Below are 13,718 nucleotides of genomic sequence, written 5' to 3'. Positions count from 1 at the left end.
GCAGGAGACAATCACACGTAGCTTGCAAACATTGATCCAAGACTGGTTTGGACGCGATGATGCTGAAAAACATGCAATAGTGGCTAAGCCTAAAAAGGCAATCTATGTTTAGTCACATTCTTCCATAAGCAGTAATCTCCCTTTCTTTTGCTACTTTAAACCTTTAAAGTGTACATTTGTAAAGGGAAATCGCGCGCACATGACTGCAGCACATATGACCGCTGTACACATACACAAGAAGGCCATCTTATTGGCTTCAATCCCCAACTATCTCTTTCTCTCTCTCTGAGATAGTCTCTCTCTCTCTTGGATAGTCATAAGCGTAATCAACTAGTACCGTAGCACCCCCGCGCGCGCCATATATATAACAAGGCATCTCTTGGTCGGTCGTTTTCCAACACTGATTAGTGCATTGTGATAGGAGTTAAGTCATATAATATATGTAGGTATATAGCTGCTAACAGGAAAATGCGAGCAGAGGTACAAGCTTCTATTTTGGCTTGGCGGCTACTGCATGTTTACGCGCTCCTGCATTTTTTTAAAAGTCTAGCCCCCTACTTGCTGGACCTACCCTATAGGAGGCAGCTCGGCGATAACAAAATCATGGACAACAACTGGTCGAGAACAAGTCGCGGGGGATGGGCAGCTCGAGCCACCAAAGTACCCCTCGTTGCAAAAATTGCGGCCGGGAACGTTGACCCCCAATGCTGTGCTGTTTTTATGGGTGACGCCTTAAGCCGCCGACGGAGGGGCAGCGCGCGATGCTCTCCAGCTCCCAAGGCAAAGGAGAAAAAAATGTCTCCCTCACACCAGCACGCAGCCAAACCTTGCCTTTGAAACAATCCGACACACACACAGCAGGTTCGTCACCTGCACGCCACGAGCATCTTTTCGCGACCCCGTTCAAGCCAGTTGACTCTCGCTCCAGTTCTCGGACTCGCATTCTGTCTCAGCCCCGCGCCCCCCCCCCCCTCCCCTCCCTCGAAACCTCGGAGCCTCCTCATCATGTCGTGGCAAGGTTCGTTTCCCACCGCCTCCCGCAGTCGCCCCCATTTTCCCTCTCCAGACTCACGACGCACCTGCGCCTCGCCGGAGCATGAGAGAAGGCGTTGCAGCTAACCAGCGTCACTGTTATAGCATACGTAGATTCTAGGTAAACCCGCTACTTTCCGTTGTCGAGGGGTAGGTATACATGCTGACGAGATGGCATAAGCCTGGTGGCCACCGGCCATGTTGACAAGGGCGCCATTCTAAGCGCAGCCGGCGACAGCTCCTGGGCCGCCTCCCCCGACTTCAAGGTATATATATCCCTTCACTAGGATGCAATCCGAGGGACCGCTCGCACCGCCAGTCCCCGCGGTGCTGTTCCAAGACGGGACGGCTGACTGTCATGGCTTGAACCTTCCTCCCACCGCCGCGAAAAAACCCACAGATCCAGCCCGCGGAGATGAAGGTTATTTCTGCCATTGTGTCCGGCGAAGACGCCGCCAAAGACAAGGCTTTCGCCGACGGTCTCTACATTGCCGGCAACCGATATGTCATGGCTCGGGCTGACGGCCGCAGCATCTACGCTCGATCAGTACGTGCGAAGCGTCCGTTGCTGCATGAGAAACCCCCCCCCCCGTGACCATGCGGATGTAGCTGACAGATTATCGCCGTGGCACCTTTTTCTCCTAGGGTCGATTGGGAGTTGCTATTGCCAAGACCAAACAGGCCATTGTGGTTGGCCACCACGGCGAGATTCAGGTTGCTGGCAATACCAGCTCTACCGTGGAAGCTTTGGCGGACTACCTCATTGCGCAGGGATACTAGACGTGGTGATATTGTTCGATGCGATCAGCGGCACATGCGAGGCCATATGCGAGGCCATATGCGAGGCCACACGCGAGGATTTTTTTTTTCAAACGTCGCCAACATTCGGGGCATTCTCCGTGGTGGAAATGAAGCCTGACCCTTTTTTTTTTTTTTTTTTTAATTCCTTTTCAACACCGAGCCCATCTGTGACAATGCAGCTTTACATAGCCTGATTATTAGTAGCCCGAGAGTGAACAGCGCTGAAGTGACGACAAGAAAAACATCCATTACCCGACGCCGAGCTTGGGTTCGATAGATTTGTTTCCTCCTTGCTGGTGCGATAGTGTACAGTGATATCATCCCATGAAAATCCCCAAAACGCCTTGTCAAGGAAGAGGTACGTTGCGACAGATTCGTCCTCGGAGCGTAATCCTGCCACCCCCAGAGGTTTCTCATGCCAAATGTCGTCCAGCCCACCCCTCACACCTCGGAGGTGCACTTGATTAGGTGTGTATTCGACTTCCCGACGTCGTCGTTTTGCGTCCGCCCTCACCAGGCGGTGCAGGAGGCAAGTTCCGGGTGATGTCGTCAACAGACAGAATGCCGACTGCAAAGGCTGGGTCAAACAGGCAGATCGGCGTTCCGACGACCCAGTCCTATTCTGTCTACAACCATGCCGATATAGGGCCCGACGACGGGAATCCCCCTTGCGAAGCCCGCAATCGTCCCCAGGAAGTCTCCGAACAGGACAGCTATACCGTATGCCTCAACAACAAAGCCTATAATTGTCCAGCGCATCAAGATCAGGATGAGGCCCGCGAAGAAGGCCGCCGTGCCCTTTGCCTTTTGCTTCCTCGCGAAAAAGAGCAGAGTCTTCTGGGGACCGATGATGATGGTCAACCCAATCAGGAAGAGAATCTGTGAGCAGCGCGTGCGTCAGCGCATCTTGCAGATCGATCGATAGGACCGCGCGTTGTTTCGGGGCTTAGAGTTTGGATTTTTGAAAGAAAATTTTTTTTTCTTCGATTTTCCATTTTATGGCAAAGGTCGTACGTAACGCGACGTAGGCACATCGTTTTCGCGGGATCTCGCAAACTCACGTTTCCCATGGCAAGCCTGATTACGACAACATCAGCTGGGAAAAAAGGACACTCAGCAAAGGGCTGGGCCAGGCAGCGCAAACGAAAGTCCAGCAGGCAGCGTTTCACATACATGGCGCGATCAAAGAAGAGCATGACTCCTCCTATTAGGAAAAGGCCTCCTGCGTCGGTCTTTAGCTTTCCTGATGCCGGGTCTGCGTCCGGGGAATTAGCCCGTGGGGGAGCGCACACGCACCGCCGGAGCAAAACACCACCCCAATCTCTACAGGAACTGTTAGCAATACACAGACGGCCGCTTGGTTGCCAAGCTAGCTGGGCCATCGTCTGGGGAGGTTGCGACGCCAAAGCGTCCAGTTGGACGGGCTGCGAAGCTGGCTTTGGAGTGGGCATACTTTGCGAGTCGGACATCCACATGGACATGGTGGGCGACGGGGTTCTATATCGGTGAAGCTATCTGTCTCTAGATTTTCCTCGCGGGGGGGGGGGGGGGGGAGGGGATGACTGTGAGGACAGGATCTGGGGGAAAAGAACAAACGAGACCAATTCCACGGCGCACTTGTTTGGCTTGGCTTTGCGCGCAGAGGTTTGTCGAAATCAGATGCAGCTTGCGAGATGCCCGAGTCGACGAGGACAACATTGCATTCAAGGGCCTCCCCTGGCAGCAATGAGCGAAAGTAGTTTAGCGGCCTTTTGTGCCCGCCTGCAGAGGGAGCTGGCGGCCCACAGCGCAGGTCTCAGGCACAAAACCCAGGCTCGGCAACTGGAAACCTCGAAGCTTTTTTTTTCCCTCCTCCATTAGCGCTTCAACCATTCCCATGAGGATGCACGGTGACTGCTGCTGCTGCTGCTGAATGTGCGCAGCTAGGCCCAAATCGAGGTGAATAGTTATTATGGGCCATCGTCTTCAAAGATTCATATGATGCTCCCAGAGGCCATGCCTTCTTGGTGATCACTTGAGGATCCTCCGATTTGCCGGACGAAGTTGTGACATACGCCGTACTTTTCACCCGGACACTTTCTTTTTTTTTCTTTTCTTTTTTTTTTTTTTCCCTTTGTGTGAGCTGCACGCCAAATACTGGAACTGGAAGACAGCTTCCGAATCAAAGCGATTGGCATCATCATCGTTATACTCATTACTATCGCTACATATTGCCACGACAGCCACGTCTCATGCTTGGCAACTGAGAATGTCTTCCCATACATCCTCGGTACCTGTCGGCTTTTGAAGAGCTTGGGCAGAGAAAAAAATTCCCACACGATCACGATTAAGCCGGAGCGTCATTTGCCACCCTTGGCTGAAAAGCTGAGCGTGCATAGTTGAAGCTTGACTTTGTTGGTCGGACATTTTGCCATCCGCGCATCAAGTCGTCAGACGCGCAAAAGGATTCTTCTTTCGTTCCTTAAGCCCGCTCACGCCGCCAGCTTGATTTGGCTGGGGAGCGGATGATTTCTTGCCCCATCACCAGGTCCTCCCAAGGTTCGGCCCACGAAACGCACTCACTTGAGAACGGTGTGTGCCCCGCGAGCTTCAAGGAAGAGCTCTGCGGAGGACTGTGGCAGCGACCGAATCAGCGCAAATACTTCCCTGTTGTGGTACCGCATCCTTGTCTTGGGGTCGAGATAGGGCGCAGGCAAGCCGGTGACGTCGCAGTAGTGCTTCGAGTGGGCAAGGGAAGGCGCCGACTCGATATTGGTGTATGTTGCTGTAGGGGCAGAGGCGATGCCTCCTGGCGCCTTGAGGCTCTTCTCCAAAACAAGCTTTGAAAGGCTGCGCGATGCTTGCGCGAGGTTCGGCGGATGATCTCGACCGTTGCTGCTGGTTGCGGGAGTCGAGGAGCCGCTGGTTGACAAGCCGTCGTCTCTTGCAGGTGTTGCGTTGCCGCTGCCATCTCGAGGTGTCGCCAGAGCCGACGCTTCTCTCCTAGAGGCATCTCCGACTATGGCTTTGAGGTTCTTATTGCGACGCTGATTTGGTTTCCAGTGTGGGTTGCGGAAGTTCTTGTGGATGGCGTGGATGTCGAGTTGCTCTATCAATTGCTGGTGTTGGATTTGAGCCTCGGTGGCCTCTTTCGGCGCAGCGGCCGACATGGTGATGGCTAGAGCACAAGATTCTGATGAGCCTTTCGCTTGTTCGTGATGATGGTTTCCGATGATCAAATATCCGTTCCCGGGGCTGGGGCTGGGGGTTAATGGCGTGTTGACGAAGCTACAGATGTGTCTCTCTGCCCATGCTTAATTTTGCCGAGCTCCACCGCCCCTGGCTGAAGTCATCATCCCAGCCCATCACCGACCGGGTTTAGTCTCGCCCGTCTCGCCCTACAGACGGGCCTCTCTGGTGAGTAAATTATGTGAATTATTGACCTCGGAGCCGCGGCAAGCTTTGGTTCTCGCAAACGGCATCTTGGAAGCCTGTCAACTAAACCAAAGCGAGGGTGCGACTGAAATGGTAAGGGCGCCGCCACCGCCAGATGGGCGCGCAAAATGCTGCCGGCGTACTAAAACATGGCGGCAGGAAAGCCCACACGAGCATCAGCAGAACCTGCTGCTGTCCCGCATCATCACCAACGTGGTCGGTACCGGTCCCGCCAAAGTCTTTCGTGTCGGGCGTTTTGCACGATTCAGGCAAGCTAACCGGAGGGACAGGAGAAGCTGAATGAGGCCGTTGTCGTCATGAACAAAAGCTTGCAGGTTAGGGAGCCGTGCCTGCTGCGCAAGTTGAAGCTGACACGGCATCTGCCGCAGGAAATCAACATTCAGAACATGAACGTAGAGTTGGTGGCGCAAATGTTCAAAAACTACCAGTCCAACGTCCTGTTCCATCTCGAAGGTAAGAAGATGGGAATCCCCCGTGACTGTTTGGAAGGGGGGGCAAGGCGAGTCCACGGTAGACTGATGGATACCGACAGCTACGGATAATCTGAAACCACCCTCGTAAATGCAATGGGATGGATGTTGAATGAAAGCTGCATGTGTGAAGCTGTTGGCTTTCTCGATGGAGCCACGGAGTAGAACGCGTCTTTGATTTGACTGATACGCATCAATGGGCAAGTTTCATGTTGGCGAAGGGACACACGTTAGCTTTTTTGGACTACGATACGATCAGCTCAAACACCCTGCATCTTGTTCGACTTGACGAAAAAAAAGTAGAGGCTGAATAAGTAAGGTTACGCATCGCCGAAAGACCAGGTCACTTCAATTCCGAAATGAAGTCAATCTCCCGATAAGAGACAGACTCGTAGTACACTCGCTGCAGGGCTCGCGAGACCAGACTACTGACGCCACCCATCGTGACGCGACCCACTAACCTAAACAGGGTAAAGCGACAATGGTCGCAGCCTCGCAGCCTCGCAGCCTCGCAGCCTCGCATTTGCCAGGCTGGTGCTTGTCGCGCCAGACTCTTCATACGACAACCTTTGCCAAACAGAGCGAGCTCGGGTCGGCCGTCTAGCCATCCCTCATCGCGCTCCCCGTCACCAACCCCTCCGCTCCCGAGGCCCTCCATCCACCGAACTGCATGACTCTGCCTCATCATGCTCAACGCGACCAGTACCTGATCCAACAGGCGTTGCGACAAAAGGGACGCCATGGCTCCCTCAGCCATCGACGCGCGGAAGCAAACAGGGCCGCTGGACAAGTCGTATCCTCCTGCGAGGATTTTCCCCGTCAAGGAGACGAGATTTGAGCAATTCATCCAGCCTCAGGCCGATGGGTACAAGAAAGCGCTGGAGCAGCCGGGTAGCGCCGCCATCGTTATCGACAATGGTAAGTCCCGCGACGCACGCAGCGCTTTTGCGACGAAACCCGGGCATCTCGCATCTCGTGTCGTGTGTTCTGGAGAGCGAGCCACTGAACGCTGCGTGCCCAACCCTCAGGATCCTCTGCTGTCCGCGCCGGCTGGTCATTCGAGTCGAAACCCCGGCTCAGCGTGCCGCCCATCATGTCCAAATACCGCGACCGAAAACTCGGCAAGACTTTCTCCTTCGCCGGCGCCGACTGTTATGCCGACACGACGGCTCGTGGCCACATCCGTAACGCATTCGAAGCCGGCGCCGGCATCGTGAGCAACTGGGATGTGATGGAACACGTCCTGGATTACGTCTTCCTCAAGATGGGCTTGAACGAATCTACAGAAGGCGCCGTCAATGTCCCCATCGTCATGACGGAAGCCGTGGCCAACTTGCCATATTCTAGAAAATGTGCGTTACTAGTCGCGCCGACCAATACGTAGAAGCACCCCGTGGTCGGACTCTTTTTCTTTTTCTTTTTTTTTTTCCCCGCTAACTCGGTCCCTTTCCCTTTTCGCAGCCATGACTGAAATCATATTCGAGTGCTATGGAGCTCCGTCCCTCGCTTACGGCATCGACTCTCTTTTCTCCTACCGACATAACAAGGGAAACACGGGCCTAGTAATCTCGTCGTCCTTTACCTCCACCCACGTTATTCCCGTGTACAATGCGAAAGCCATGCTTGGTCAGGCAATCCGACTGAACTGGGGAGGCTACCACGGCGCAGAATATCTGCTCAAACTCATACGCTTGAAGTACCCCGCTTTCTCGGGGAAGCTCAACATCTCGCAAGCCGAGAACATGATTACAGATCACTGCTACCTGTCGAAAGATTACGACGAGGAAGTCGCAGGCTACCTGGACTGGACCGGACTGGAGGACAGAGACGTCGTGATCCAGTACCCGTACACGGAAGAAGTCGTCGTTCAAAAGTCGAAAGAGGAGCTGGCGAGGATTGCGGAGCGCAAAAAGGAGAGCGGCCGCCGACTGCAGGAACAGGCTGCCAAGATGCGGCTGGAGAAGCTGATGAAGAAGGAGCAAGATCTCGAGTATTACAAGAACCTCCAGGGCAAGCTCGTGGACGAGACGAAGAAGGAGATTCGGCGGAAACTCGACAGCCACGACATCAAGGACGAGGCCCAGCTGGACAAGATTGTCCGAGAGCTGGAGAAGGCGATCAAGAAGGCTCGCACCAAGGACGTCGGCGGGGATCCAGAGGAAGACCAGGAAGCGCCCGTCTTTGACCTGCTGGACGTTCCGGACGACCAGCTCGACGAGGCGCAGCTCAAGAAGAAGCGCCAGCAGCGCCTGATGAAGTCCAACCACGAGGCCAGGGCGCGGGCCAAGGCCGAGAAGGAGGCCGAGAAGGCGCGCGTCGCCGAGGAGGAGCGGCTCGACCGGGAGCGGCGCGAAACCGACCTCGACAACTGGCTGCAGGAGAAGCGCCGGGCTCGCCTGGAGACGCTGCACAAGATCAAGGAGCGCGACCGGCTCAAGGCCGACCTCGGGAACCGCAAGTCGCTCGCCTCCCAGATCCGCATGAAGAGCATCGCCAACCTGGCGTCGGACAACCCGACCAAGAAGCGCCGGCGCGGCGGCGACGACGACGACTTTGGCGCCAACGACGACGACTGGGGCGTGTACCGCCAGATTGCCGTCGGCGAGAACAGCGACGACGAGCACGAGGAGGAAGACCTGGCCGCCAGCCTCAGGACCCTCGAGCGCGAGCTGCTCCAGTACGACCCGGACTTTGACTACGAGCAGACCCAGGAGGCCCAGTCGGACTGGTCCAAGTCGCTGCTGCACGCCTTTGCCCGCGGGCCGCGCCCCTTTGACGCCGCCTCCCAGGCGCAGCTGCACCAGGTGCACCTCAACGTCGAGCGCGTCCGCGTCCCGGAGATTGTGTTCCGCCCATCCATCGCGGGCGTCGACCAGGCCGGCATCCTGGAGATTGCGGGCGACATGGCCAACCAGCGCCTGGCGGGGGTGCCGGACCGCGACGCCTTCCTGCGCGACGTCTTCCTCACGGGCGGCAACACGCTCTTCCGCAACTTTGACCAGCGCGTGCGCGAGGGGCTGACGGCGCTGCTGCCTGCGGGCTCGCCGGTCGGGGTGCGTCGCGCGCGCGACCCCCTGCTGGACGCGTGGAGGGGGGCCGCCGGCTGGGCTGGGACGCCGGCGTGGAAGGCAGCCGCCGTCACCAGAGAGGAGTATCACGAAAAGGGACCCGAGTACATCAAGGTATGCATGCAATGCTGCTGCCCCCTGCCCTTGCCCTTGCCCTTGCACCCTCTGAGCAACTTTTTTTTTTTTTTTTTTTTTTTTTTTTTTTTTTTCCGCACGTTGTCGACTTAACTAACACATCAACAGGAGCACGATATGGGCAACTCGTATGCTTGACTTGCCTTGACTTGACTTGACCACTTGACACTGGGAGTTGGTTCTTGGGAGGGCAGGTTTGTTTTTCAGAGTCGCAAGAAAACAAAAATGAAGGAAAAAGTGTAAATGTTTTTTTCTTTTTAACAAAGCGTCAACTGCCCATGTCAAAGGGGCCGCCGGGCCACTGTCGGTCCGCTCCGCAAGTAGATCCGATCCAGTCGACGGGATATGTTCCGTCCCAACCTGCCCGACGGAAAGCAACATTGGAACCGCAAAAAAAAAAAAAAAAAAAAAAAAAAAAAAATCATCATCATTCCCGCAACCAACCAAAAAGTGCTCCATGAATCATCGCCGCGGCGTTGCTGACTCGGCTTGGACAGCGCACCTTGGCCGCGGCAGCTGCGTATGTAGGTACTTGCTTGGCCGGTTCAAGGTGCGTTTTTCCGGCCGGACGCCTCGTCGTCCCGGTGGTGATAGGAGACGGCGTCCACCGAGAGGGCAGCATGGGCCTCTCGTCCCGTAGTCCCTTCGCGCCGTGCAGCTCCCTCCTCCTTACCTGGGCTTTTCGTAGGCGCGGCCGCCCTGCGGCACGGCAGCAGCAACCAATACCTGGGCGCTGCGCTTCTGCTGCTGCTGCTGCTGCTGCTGCAAACGCCGTTGAAACCCTGTAAATCATGACTGGAATCCCCAAAACGCCATTCATGTCATTTGCAAACGATTAAGGGGCAAAAAAGGGACAGGGAAAAAGAGAAAATCCGCCTTCCAAAACAACAAGTGATGGTCCACAACGCCCTCCCCCCAGCTTTATTTCCACCCCCCCCCCCCAGAGGATTCGGACGCAGCAAGCTGTCAAAGCAAGGTATTTAGGCAGCATTGAGCTTGTGCACCGGACAAGGGGCAGAAATACATGACCCATGATTCAGCTGGCGGGAACTTGGTCCTGTTGCTCCTGGAACTGCGGGTCCATCTCGTCAGCCGATCGGGCGTCGTCTTCCCCGGTCTCGCGCTTGAACGGGGAAGGGGATACGAATCGTTGTTGCTGTTGGCTTTGGGCCAATTGCTCCTGAGCAGCGAGGCCGGCGACGGCCTGAGCGACGGCCTCAAGCGGCGTGCCCGCCCCGACGCTGGACGCGTGCTCCTGCGCGGCGGCGGGAGGCAGCGCCGAGGTGGACTGCGACAGGTTGATGTTGGGTGGAGGCGGAGGATACTCGCCCTGGGCATCCAAGAGCCTGGATTGAAGGTGGATGACGTATTCACGAAGGGCAAAGTTCTCGGATTGCAGTGATTTGAACGTCTGATCCATGTCGGCAAATTCACGGACTTGTTGCTCCAGTTTCTTTATGTAGCCTTCCTTGCGTTGGCGAAAGGCCCTCTGGAAAAAGTTGGTCAGCCAGAGTCTCCAAAAAAAGGAAAGAAAAGAAAAGCAGTGGAAAAAGCGCCGGCGCCAACGCTGGGCCCTGGTTTCGCCATAGGAAGGGACCGTACCTGGGCAGCCCTGTTTTGCGCCGCGCGTTTGGATTGCGAAAGCTCACGCTTCGCTTTTCTGCCTTCGGCCAGAGAGCCGGGTTCGAGAGCGGGAGAGGAGGGTGCTGGAGCCACGGAAGGATTTGGCGGTGCAGGTGCAGCAGGGCTGGTGTCAGGGCTATGACCCGGGGCCGGTCCGATGGACATCATGTTCGCAGAGGGGCCGGGAGTGGCGCGGAGATCGGGGTGTATGTGCGCTTCTGCCGCTGACTTTTCCAGAGCGCGAGCTGCTGCGTGAGAGACGGCAGCCAGCGCTTCGTATCCATTCGCCGCTCGAGGCGGCGGCGGCGGCGGCGGCGGCGGCGGCGAGTGTGAAAGCGCGCCCCTCGAGTCGCGCGACTCGGAGGCTGTCGAGGCGTCGGTGTCGTGGCTTTGCAGAAGCTCCAGCTGCGCGCGAAGGTGCTGGTCTATGCGTGGATGAGTTTTGCTTCGAGTCAGCGATGACAGTTTCTGCTGCGGTCTGAGGATACGACAAGGCGACTTCTTTGGAGAAACCCAGCAAGAGCAGCGAGCATGGCCTCCAGCCTCCAGCCTCCAGCCTCCAGCCTCCAGCCTCCAGCCTTCAGCCTTCAGCCGCCGTACGGGCGGGTGTGATGCGTCGGTGGCAGGGAGCAAGACAGCGGGACGGCCGGCGTGAAGCTTTCGCGCGCGGGCGGGGAGGATTAATCCCGCGATGATGCCCTGCTGCCGCGCAGGCTGATCAGTTTGACGTGCCAAGTCCAGCGCCCAGCCTGCACTGCCTCGGGGCATACCTTGACGAGGACGAGAGCCCAGAGATGCGGTGCGAGGCGGTGTGGTGCGGTGCAGTGCGATGCAGTGCGATGCGAATCGATTCAGCCAGCTGGACGAGGACGGCAACGGCAACGGCAACGGCAACGGCAACGAAAGGCTACGGAGAGCAAAAAGCGAAAACTAATCGCCAGAGGAGGTGCATCGGGGCATATGGTATGGTGATGGGTTTTCATCTACTGCCTCCGATATCCTTGGGCAAAAGACTTGGGGCAAGACGCAAAGGAAATGTTTCTGGTAAGCTTACCCTGGCTCCCCGAGCTTGGTGGTCGCTGCATGGCTGAGGATGGACGTATTCTGACTCAGCATTCGAGGTGCGCGATGATTACTACGCCGCCAGATTCGAAGTTTGCTGACGTGAAGGGTGGGAATTAAAGAGGACCCGGAAAAAAAGGAGGAAGGGGGGGGGGTGGGGTGGTGGTGAAGGGGGGGTGAAGGGTGGAGCGGGCTCAGCGGGAGGCAAGAGCGGCTGAAGCCGCTTACGTAATTTGCATTTGTCCTTGGCAGTTGGCCCTTGCCGAGACACTCGCGGCAGGAGTGACGGACGGGACGGGTCACGGGCGCACAGGGCAACTACCTTACCTACCTCCTTACCTTAGGTAGGTAGGTGTACCTACAAGGTATGTTGTTGGTTCCATGGATCCATGATAACAACCCTTCCTTACCTTGTGCATTATTACGCAGGACAAGGTACGGACACTCTGTGGTATGTCAGCTAGCATGTCAACTGGCATGTCAACAGCTTGTCAACAGCTTGTCAACAGCATGTCCGTCCCGTCCGCCTCCGGCTTACTGTTCAGTGATCCACTGCTCCCATCCTCGCGGCCGATCCCGGATGATTGACCTGACGATGCCTTGTCAGCAGACCAAAATGTCATGGCGACGCAGCCTTTGTGGCAAAGAAGTTTGTTTTCACTGCCATGACCCCCCCAAAGCGACCAGACTTGTTCAAGGGACAGGCCGCAGCGAGCCTCATATGCTTAGATTGATGCACCACCCCGTCCGTGAGCTCGGCAAACCCGATTTCGGACTTGGACATGCCCACCTTTTCTCTCGGGACATGGTCCATGCTGAGGGCTTTGGCTTGGGTCCCAGGGAATATGCGTGTGGTGGATCGAGAAGCAGCTTCTCCTCGTGCCTAATTATCGCACGATTGAAGACCGACTGCCGGAATGACGCGCCATTGTCCCCGATGTTTCCGTGCAAGGCTCGGTGATGGGCTTGGATGGGAAGCCACGAGGCCAACCAACGACAGTGCGATATGCTCGTACTATGAACTGAGCCCAGCTACCCTAGGCACCTAGGTAGGTGCACGTGTCTCGAAAATTAGTCGCGTATCATCACACTTGAAACGCCTAGATGCCGACGGCAGATGCTCGCTGCTTTGCTGCAACTGACCACATGCAGTTGACCAGATATGTCAATACTTGCACGTGGAGTCCCAGGGACGCATCGCCAACGCTGCGGCGCCACGCGTTGGGACCGTTCAGCGCAGCACTGTGCGGGTCCGCCGGATGCACCTGCGCACCACAGTGACCACAGTGACCACAGACACCTTGAAACCGGCGAATTCGCCGACTCACCAGACCACACCCAACCATTCACTGCCCTCGACGAGCGGCTGCCTGACATCACACATCACAACCACCGCCCCGATGCCACCCCCTCCCTCCGCGCTGTCCATCCTCCGCCGCCGCCGCCGCCCTCGCCCTGCTCTCCCATCATCACCCAGCGCCTCTCCACCGCGCCGGTTCTCGACAAACATGCAAGCCAGGTACTCACCGGGCACGGACGAACCCGCCGCCGCCTCTGCTCTCGCGCCGCTGCTCGCCCCATCCGGAGGCAGGTGGACGCTTTCCTCGCAAGGACAGGCTCTCGAGCGCAGCTTCAAGTTCAAATCCTTTGCCAAAGCATGGGTACGACGGCCCTTTCCACGAACGACCCCGCGCCCCATCCGTAGCCCCCCCCTCTTTGACGCGTCCCCCGCTGCACAGGACTTCATGACGGCTGTGTCGCTACAGTCCAAGGTCAAGAACCATCATCCCGAATGGGCAAACGTGCGTCCTTCTCCTGCGTCGAAAAGAGCGCGTCTCCGAAAAGCTTCCATAGTCCTCATCGGCGAGTTTGGCAGGTGTACAATACCGCGTTCGTTCGATGGACGACGCATAATCCCAGGGGCCTGTCCCGGGATGACATCGCCATGGCGTCGATTTGCGACTCCATTGCCAGAGACTTTGGGGAACTGGATCCCGGGCCGGCAAGTTGTGACATCAAGACATTGGCTGATCAGGTCACTGTGTCTGCTGGGGATTGCTGTACGCCCAAGAAATGAAACGACGCCTGCATC

At 56.8% G+C, this 13,718-nt stretch overlaps 7 protein-coding genes across 7 annotated transcripts; 4 read left to right on the top strand and 3 right to left on the bottom strand.

Moving 5' to 3' along the window:
- Window positions 1-1,005: 1,005 nt before the first annotated feature.
- Window positions 1,006-1,812, top strand: UV8b_06806 (uncharacterized protein; the record flags this gene model as incomplete). The annotated part of the gene is made up of 5 exons (XM_043144303.1): window positions 1,006-1,018; window positions 1,138-1,153; window positions 1,214-1,298; window positions 1,433-1,579; window positions 1,678-1,812. The coding sequence occupies 5 exons, from the start codon at window positions 1,006-1,008 to the stop codon at window positions 1,810-1,812; spliced, it is 396 nt and encodes a 131-aa protein (XP_043000238.1).
- Window positions 1,813-2,415: 603 nt separating this feature from the next.
- UV8b_06805 (uncharacterized protein) lies at window positions 2,416-3,314 on the bottom strand (the record flags this gene model as incomplete). Its single annotated transcript, XM_043144302.1, has 5 exons — window positions 2,416-2,712; window positions 2,895-2,910; window positions 3,007-3,055; window positions 3,130-3,156; window positions 3,287-3,314. The coding sequence occupies 5 exons, from the start codon at window positions 3,312-3,314 to the stop codon at window positions 2,416-2,418; spliced, it is 417 nt and encodes a 138-aa protein (XP_043000237.1).
- Window positions 3,315-4,391: 1,077 nt separating this feature from the next.
- Window positions 4,392-4,982, bottom strand: UV8b_06804 (uncharacterized protein; the record flags this gene model as incomplete). The annotated part of the gene is made up of 1 exon (XM_043144301.1): window positions 4,392-4,982. The coding sequence occupies one exon, from the start codon at window positions 4,980-4,982 to the stop codon at window positions 4,392-4,394; it is 591 nt and encodes a 196-aa protein (XP_043000236.1).
- A 355-nt stretch (window positions 4,983-5,337) lies between these two features.
- Window positions 5,338-5,829, top strand: UV8b_06803 (uncharacterized protein; the record flags this gene model as incomplete). Its single annotated transcript, XM_043144300.1, has 5 exons — window positions 5,338-5,340; window positions 5,407-5,463; window positions 5,538-5,582; window positions 5,637-5,721; window positions 5,801-5,829. The coding sequence occupies 5 exons, from the start codon at window positions 5,338-5,340 to the stop codon at window positions 5,827-5,829; spliced, it is 219 nt and encodes a 72-aa protein (XP_043000235.1).
- A 649-nt stretch (window positions 5,830-6,478) lies between these two features.
- UV8b_06802 (uncharacterized protein) lies at window positions 6,479-9,079 on the top strand (the record flags this gene model as incomplete). Its single annotated transcript, XM_043144299.1, has 4 exons — window positions 6,479-6,656; window positions 6,767-7,090; window positions 7,200-8,920; window positions 9,050-9,079. The coding sequence occupies 4 exons, from the start codon at window positions 6,479-6,481 to the stop codon at window positions 9,077-9,079; spliced, it is 2,253 nt and encodes a 750-aa protein (XP_043000234.1).
- Window positions 9,080-9,977: 898 nt separating this feature from the next.
- Window positions 9,978-11,649, bottom strand: UV8b_06801 (uncharacterized protein; the record flags this gene model as incomplete). The annotated part of the gene is made up of 3 exons (XM_043144298.1): window positions 9,978-10,430; window positions 10,544-10,989; window positions 11,619-11,649. The coding sequence occupies 3 exons, from the start codon at window positions 11,647-11,649 to the stop codon at window positions 9,978-9,980; spliced, it is 930 nt and encodes a 309-aa protein (XP_043000233.1).
- A 1,377-nt stretch (window positions 11,650-13,026) lies between these two features.
- UV8b_06800 (uncharacterized protein) lies at window positions 13,027-13,703 on the top strand (the record flags this gene model as incomplete). Its single annotated transcript, XM_043144297.1, has 3 exons — window positions 13,027-13,287; window positions 13,366-13,428; window positions 13,503-13,703. 3 exons carry the CDS (start codon window positions 13,027-13,029, stop codon window positions 13,701-13,703), a joined length of 525 nt encoding a protein of 174 aa, XP_043000232.1.
- Between the last annotated feature and the right edge of the window lie 15 nt (window positions 13,704-13,718).

Source organism: Ustilaginoidea virens, chromosome 5 (assembly GCF_000687475.1).
Source record: "Ustilaginoidea virens chromosome 5, complete sequence".
NCBI lineage: Eukaryota > Fungi > Ascomycota > Sordariomycetes > Hypocreales > Clavicipitaceae > Ustilaginoidea > Ustilaginoidea virens.
The sequence above is the reverse complement of the archived record's forward strand: the minus strand, read 5'-3'. Positions and strand labels throughout refer to the sequence as shown.